The sequence below is a fragment of the Gossypium raimondii genome, chromosome 5, assembly GCF_025698545.1.
Source record: "Gossypium raimondii isolate GPD5lz chromosome 5, ASM2569854v1, whole genome shotgun sequence".
Lineage (NCBI taxonomy): Eukaryota > Viridiplantae > Streptophyta > Magnoliopsida > Malvales > Malvaceae > Gossypium > Gossypium raimondii.
The window spans coordinates 28,829,921-28,837,177 of NC_068569.1; the positions used below are offsets into that span (position 1 = coordinate 28,829,921).

The following is a 7,257-nucleotide window of genomic DNA, read 5'->3' on the forward strand; positions in this document are numbered from 1 at the left end:
ATCTTCTTTTTTTTTTTGGATGAGCCCCCTGTTTCCCTTTCTAATTTCTTCATAAATTAACCCTTTCTGGCCTTTCTTTTTATCATTTTGTTTAATTATTTCATGTTTTAAGAATAATTAGACTACAAGCCAAGAATTTATGTAAACTGATAAGAGTCTGCAAAAGATGGGAAAAAAACAGGGGAAAACAGAGAGTGTACTGAAGAGGTTTTTAATGTAAACGTAGTTTCCTTCTTTTTTCTTCTACTTTCTGATTACATAAAGCATTTCAAAAGAAAGAAAATTAAATAAAGGTTTTTTTATAATTGGGATTTAAAGATTCTTTGTCTATCATCATGAATTTTAGATTACTTATTATTTAAATCACTTCTGGTTGTCCAAAGTTTTACATTTTCCTATCTTCTTTTTTTATTTTTCTGGTGAATAGCAAGCAAATCAAAGACACATAATTTGTTGAAATAAGGAACCTTTTTCATTACAAAACAAAACAAGGAAAAAGAAAAGCTTCCATTGTTGTTGTTCTTCAAGGATGCTTCCTTTCACCTGCATTCTCTTAATATGTATTTTAGGTCCATTCTCTTCATTTGGTAGAGCTGCCTTCAATCTTAGCCTCCCTCACCAACATCCTCACCCTGAATCTGTTGTTCATGATGTTCAAAGGTATGCCCTTTGATTCAACCATTTTCTTGCATGATTCTGTGTGGAAAAGAAGAAGAAAATCCCATTTTCTCTGACAAAGATTTTGACTAGAAAAACATGTAGTCCCATTGTCTTAACTTCTCATAATGGCAAACAAAATATCATCATTTTCTTTCCAAATTTAGCTTTTGTTTTTCGAAGAAATTTCTCCCCTGTTTCCCGTAAAATTTACATTACATTTTACTCGAAACCTTTGTTTTAATCTTTTGTAGGAGATTAAATGTGTCTATATCAAGAAGACAAGCTCTATCTGTAAGCCAAAAAGATCAATGCCTAACCGGAAACCCCATCGATGATTGCTGGCGGTGCGATCCCAACTGGTACAACAACCGCCAACGCTTAGCTGACTGTTCTATAGGTTTTGGGCAAGGAACCCTCGGCGGAAAAGGCGGCAGAATCTACACTGTCGTGGATTCCTCCGACAACGACGTTGCTAATCCCAAACCAGGCACTCTCCGCCACGCCGTCATACAAGACGAACCCCTCTGGATCATCTTCTCAACCAACATGGTCATCAAGCTGAAGCACGAGCTGATTTTCAACTCTTTCAAAACCGTCGACGGCCGTGGTGTCACCGTTCATGTCACCGGGAATGGGTGTATAACATTGCAGTATGTCTCCCATGTTATTATACATAACATCCACGTTCACCATTGTAAACCATCGGGGAACGCCGACATTGCTTCGTCGCCGACGCATGTTGGATGGAGAGGAAGATCGGACGGTGATGGGATCTCCATTTTCAGTTCCCAGAAAATCTGGATCGATCATTGCGCCCTTAGTTACTGCACTGACGGTCTTATTGATGCTATAATGGGCTCCACTGGAATTACCATTAGTAACAATTATTTTTCTCACCATAATGAAGTAATGCTTTTAGGCCATGATGACAGGTATTAAAAGGTCTAATTCTCCTTCCAGTCCCTATACTCTTTTGAACTTTCAAAATTTAGTCCCCCTATTTTTGGTTGTGTTGGTAGGCATTTGGCTGATTCAGGGATGCAGGTGACGATAGCTTTTAATCACTTCGGAGAAGCATTGGTGCAAAGAATGCCGAGATGCCGGTTAGGGTATATACATGTTGTCAATAATGATTTCACGGCTTGGGAAATGTATGCCATCGGCGGTAGTGCTAACCCTACCATCAACAGTCAAGGGAATCGTTATACTGCACCAGTGGACCCTAATGCTAAAGAGGTAAAACCCTCTTGTTAATATTTAAATTATGACCGCAGATTTTGATTGACATGATCATCGAGTTAAAATAAATAAATAAATAAATAAATTCAAGCATGGTTTTTGCTTCTTTCTTTCTTGTCGACCAATTAGGGAAAAGGGAGGCTAATTAAATGATTGATTAATTATTCTTGGTGGGTGGCTAGTATACTTTTTTGACTTGTGCTTCGCAGAAATGGATGTATTTCTACAAGTGGGGGAGCACTCATGTTCCCCACTCTCTGTGGCGGCGCGTGGGGTGTTTAGATTTGTGAACCCTAATTTATAGCAGTAATTTGTTCGACTTTCATTTTACATTCTTTTGGCAAAGTCGTGAACAGGTGACAAAGAGAGTGGACACGGATGAGAGGGAATGGGCATCTTGGAACTGGAGAACAGAAGGGGATTTAATGGTAAATGGAGCCTATTTTGTGCCTTCCGGTGCCGACGTAAGTCCTCAATACGCTAAAGCTTCCAGCATCCAGCCTAAATCCGCTGCCTTCATTCAGCAGCTCACTTTCACTGCCGGCGTTTTCGGCGAGTCTAGGTAATTTTTCAATTTAATTAGGCTTTTAACTGTATTACCCGTCTCTTTCTTAACTGTCATCCTCATTTTAATGCTTGGTATTAAATAGACAAATTTCTAACTAAGCTGGAACAATGAATATTCAACTATAAAGAATGCATAAGTATTAATTAACAAAATTCTAATATTAATACAAGATATAGATATCGCTCATTTTCTTCACGGTATTACTTTCTATTGTTTTAGATGGGAAAATTTTAGGGTGGATTTGGATGTTGGATGCGTTAATTCGCAGTTAGTGTAAAAACAACGGTGATGAGTTTAAATATTATAACAGTACTGTAGCGTAAAACAGAAAATAAATTAAACGCACCGCACCAAACCCACCCTTAAACTATAAATAAATAATTCTTAATCAATCCCTAAAAGCAGACTGTCTAACGAATCTTATACAGATTAAATCTAAAAAAGTGCTTTCAAAACATTTATTAACAAAATCCCATAATTAATTACTTTATTCCCCATCTTTTAGTCTTTCCCCCATTAGATACTGCAAGTAAATAATGAGAATCTGTGTAAAGATTAGCCTTCTAACGATTTCTTTTGCCCTACCCCATGTGCCTTTGCATGGGATGATAGGTCTTCCCTTTTCTAGAGTAATTTACGTAACACTACTATTCTATACTAATATCTGAATATGTGTCGAATATAAAAACCCTTAATGTATGGAACAAAAAACCACGAAGATGCAAACATGGATAAAAGTATGAAAAGAAGAAGAAGAAAAAAGGGTTAGCTTTAAACTAGATAGGAGAGGTGATCCTTTTTGGCATTCAAGTTGGTGTGGGGGTGAAGCATCTGAGTCAGTTTATATTCTCTTTGATCTGCTTTCCAACTGTATATCAACGTGAGCCCCCTCACCGTCTGATGTTGATCTATAAGACATTGACAATTTGCTTTATTAATGGGGAAAAATACATATAAATTCAAGACAGCCTTCCTTCATACATGTTTGCCAATGTGATAGCTCCTTTCCCTTGCTTATATGTCATCCATGTTAGCTATTTTAACAACCTTTTTTTGCTTTGGTTCCTTGTCGGCTACATATTTAGATATGAATTTTTAAGAATCTTTATCCCACACTTACAATATTTAACCAATTTCCCTCCCAATTTTTTTATTTAGAATTTCTCATTAAACTTTTCAAATATTTTAAAATTTTTAATTAGATCCCTCCAAATGTTTTGTCATTTCTTAAGGGTTTTAGCCACCATTGTCAAGAGTTATTATTACATGGACTTAACCCTAAGTTTTGACGCGTTAATAGTTCTTATTTATAAAGATTTTTAAAAATTTGAATCTTCATGTCCTGTTTATTATGGTGTTTTAATTTTCCATTTGTGTTATGTTCATGTTGTGACTAATAAATTTATACTAGTCTTAACATTTGCAATCCTTTTCTCTTATAGTTTGATGTATGACTTTTTTTTTTCGCATGTGCGTGTTGATTTATATGTACAGCGAAGAGACTGGGAGCTATACCTATCCAGGGTACACCGGCAACACCGTGCCCAGTGGCACCGGCACCACCACTACTGGCAGTGCAGGACCCACCGATGATGGCAACTTCTTTGGAATGATATTTGGGAGCGGCGCAGCACCATCGCCAACCCCACCAGCATTAACATCAATGGCTTCAACATTTTTGTCTCTTTTAATTATTTTAATTTTGTGTTCTATTACCAACCAAGGTGCGCTACCACCATTACTATCATTATTATTGTTATAGAAATTAAAAAGAAAGAAAGAAAAAAAGGAATCAAAATTATAGTTAATAGTTATAATTTTATATAAGAAATCAAAGATTTCTGTGATTAGTTTGGTTCCTAGTCCCTGTCTAACACTAAACAAATAGCATAGGTTAAAATTGATGTAACCTGTTAAAAATTATGCTTTTTTATCCACTGATTCAACTGATAATATTTTTTGGGGTAAATTACACTCGAGGGAATTAAACTATTGGTAAATTTACATTTTGGCTACTCAACTTCAAAAGGTTACAAAATGGTCACTGAACTATTCGAAAATTTTCATTTAAGTTATTGAACTATTTAAAAGTTTTTATTTAAGTCATTGAGTTGCTAAGTTTTTTTTTTAAAGAAAAAGTCTGGCTAGTTAGCTCTAAATGTTAGCTCTAAATGACGATTCGACAATCGATACGGTCGATGAATACCCATCGACAAGTAGAAGAACATATCTTAGATCCAAGCCGATTTGGTAATCAGTGTCAAAGATCAAAGAAGAAAGTTGTTTGGACTTTGGTTCGTTGATTTGTGACGTTCAAAGTTGTTTCATATAAAAATTGAACTATAGAAAAAAAGAGAAACAAGATCTTTTGATTGGTGTAGGTGGTACAAACAAATAAGGCTATACAACAACGATGTTAACAATCAAGTGGCTTAACTAAAAAGTTTTAAATAGTTTAATGACCGCTTTGTAACTTTTTGAAGTTGAATGACCAAATTGTAAATTTACTAATAGTTTAGTTACCTTAGATACAATTTGCCATATTTTTTTACCAATAGAAAAAAAAAACCAGAATAAAGTTTTAAGAGGATTATGAAAATGATGTGGTTGGTTGAGGTGGATGTTAAATTCCACATTAAATTTAGTGCATTTGGTCCACTTTTTGCACTTTTCCTTCAAATTAGCCTTTTTTTTCTTTCTTTCTTTTTCCCTATTGATTTTTTTTTTTGGATAACAATAATGTGGATTTTAACGTGTGATGTCTCATTGCTTGAAAGTATTAACAACCTACACTTCGTAGATATTTTTACTTTTTTAGAATCTCTTTTTCTTTTCTCTTAGCTTTTTATTGTGCCAAGGATGCATGAGTCAATAACAAGATTCATTGTTTAGTATTTCCAGTCCAATTATAATTATAGATCATGCAAGTTCAGATTATTTGAAGGTATTATCCATTTTATTTTATTTTTCAAGTTTTTATTTTATTTTGGAATAATATTTGATATATTATTAATGAAGTTTTAGACTCTACAATCAAGGTTAAAGGCTGACAAGTATCCTATAATAGTACAGTAAAATATTAAAAAAAGGACGTGAATTTTTTTAAAGCTGTTTTGGAATAAAAAAAATACATTGTCAATGTAGCCCACACTTCCAAATTGGCCCTACTCGTGTGGCCCACACGGCCTGACCCACGGCCCGCACACCCAAATCGACCTAGGCTGTGTGACCCACATGGCCACACACCTGTCACATAGCCGCGTGTTGCACACGACCTACCACACGGCTGGGCACACGCCCGTGTGGCATCGACAGGCCAATTTTTCAGCTTTTGCCGATCGACGTTTTCTCACGTTTTCGTTACACACCTGGCTCATTTCTGATGTGAGAGCAATCCCGAGACCTTCAAAACCTAGAAACAGTATCCCAAACACTAATTTAGCAACTAATTAATAACTCGACAACATAAATCCGAAATGCCCACACAAACTTACCGCCGACTAAAACAACTATTATCATGGTTTAGGCCGTTGGAGCTAAATCCACAGGTTCACCGTCTTCTCCTACGCAATACGTTCACAGAAAATTAACTTGTCTAACTTCACACTATTACGCTAGTTCACGAGGAAAGAAAAAAAAAGAAAAAAAACCAAACCAAACGAACTTGCACTTGCCCAAACAAATGAAGGACAACCAAATTATTGAATCCCCAATGATTAGAAAAAACGATATGTTGATCAGAGTAGAGAGAAAAGAAAAAGCAAAAAGAAAAGCACAGAAGGAAATAGGGGAGGAGAAGAAACTTGAGAAGAGAGAAAGAAAAATAATAAATCAAAAATAAAATGGAAGAATATCCTAACTCCCCACTAACAACTGAATCCCACTACACCGACCCACTAACTCTCAACCAACATAAACTTCCAATCTCACCGAACTTCTACTACAGAACCGGCACACACTCATAGAAGCAAAAATAACATTCTTCACTCACACAGAGGTTTGAACCTAAGACCCTAAGGCAAGCTAACACCTTACCACTTAAACCAGCAAGCTCATTCTAATATGAGTTCATTAAAAATTTAACATAACTCACCCAATAGGGATAAGGCTAGGATAAAAAATAAAAGAACTTTTCAAAAATGAGACTTGACCCAAGACCTCAAACACAAAATTAGAACACTTCGCCACTAAAACAAATACATATTTATGTCAAAATTCACACTACACCAAAACAGGCTTTTAACGGCACATTTTACGGCGTTTGGACAAAAAACGCCATAGAAGTTTGACATTGGTGGCGCTTGTAAACAAACGCCGCAAAAGGCTTGATCTATAGCGGCATTTTTTTAACGCCGCCAAAGATAGGCATTAGCGGCGCTTCTGTGAAAACGCCGCAAAAAATAATCAAAACGCATCGTTTTGATTTGAGATTTAGTGGCATTAGTGGCGCTTACACAAAAACGCCGCAAAAAAAAAAACCAAAACACATCGTTTTTCTTGAGCTATAGTACCGTTAACGGTGCTTACAAAAAACGCTGCAAATAGTCGAGAAATAACTGCGCTTTGTTAAAAACGCCGCATAAATGTTAATTAGAACGCATCGTTTTATCTTGAGCTGTAGTGGCATTAGCGGCGCCTTTCTTAAAATGCCATAAAATGTTGGCCGGAATGACTTCGTTTTTTATTGGAGATTCAGTGGCGTTTTTGTTAAAAATACCGTAAAAATGTATTTTATTTTAGGGTTTAGGTTTTTAAATTTAAGATTTAATGTTTATTGTTTAGAGTTTTAG

The 7,257-nt window shown here is 35.8% G+C and overlaps 1 protein-coding gene across 1 annotated transcript; it reads left to right on the forward strand.

The window, feature by feature from the left end:
• Positions 1 to 258: 258 nt before the first annotated feature.
• On the forward strand, positions 259 to 4,317 carry LOC105771087 (probable pectate lyase 5). Its single transcript, XM_012592492.2, has 5 exons — positions 259 to 660; positions 912 to 1,592; positions 1,680 to 1,896; positions 2,256 to 2,461; positions 3,962 to 4,317. Exons 1-5 carry the CDS (start codon positions 530 to 532, stop codon positions 4,227 to 4,229), a joined length of 1,503 nt encoding a protein of 500 aa, XP_012447946.1. The 5' UTR covers positions 259 to 529; the 3' UTR covers positions 4,230 to 4,317.
• The last annotated feature ends 2,940 nt before the right edge of the window (positions 4,318 to 7,257 follow it).

Coding starts and splice junctions, on each gene's coding strand:
- LOC105771087 (XM_012592492.2), top strand. CDS start 530: ATGCTTCCTTTCACCTGCATTCTCTTAATATGTATTTTAGGTCCATTC. Junction 1,593..1,679: donor CTTTTAGGCCATGATGACAG/GTATTAAAAGGT, acceptor TTGTGTTGGTAG/GCATTTGGCTGATTCAGGGA. Junction 2,462..3,961: donor GGCGTTTTCGGCGAGTCTAG/GTAATTTTTCAA, acceptor TTATATGTACAG/CGAAGAGACTGGGAGCTATA.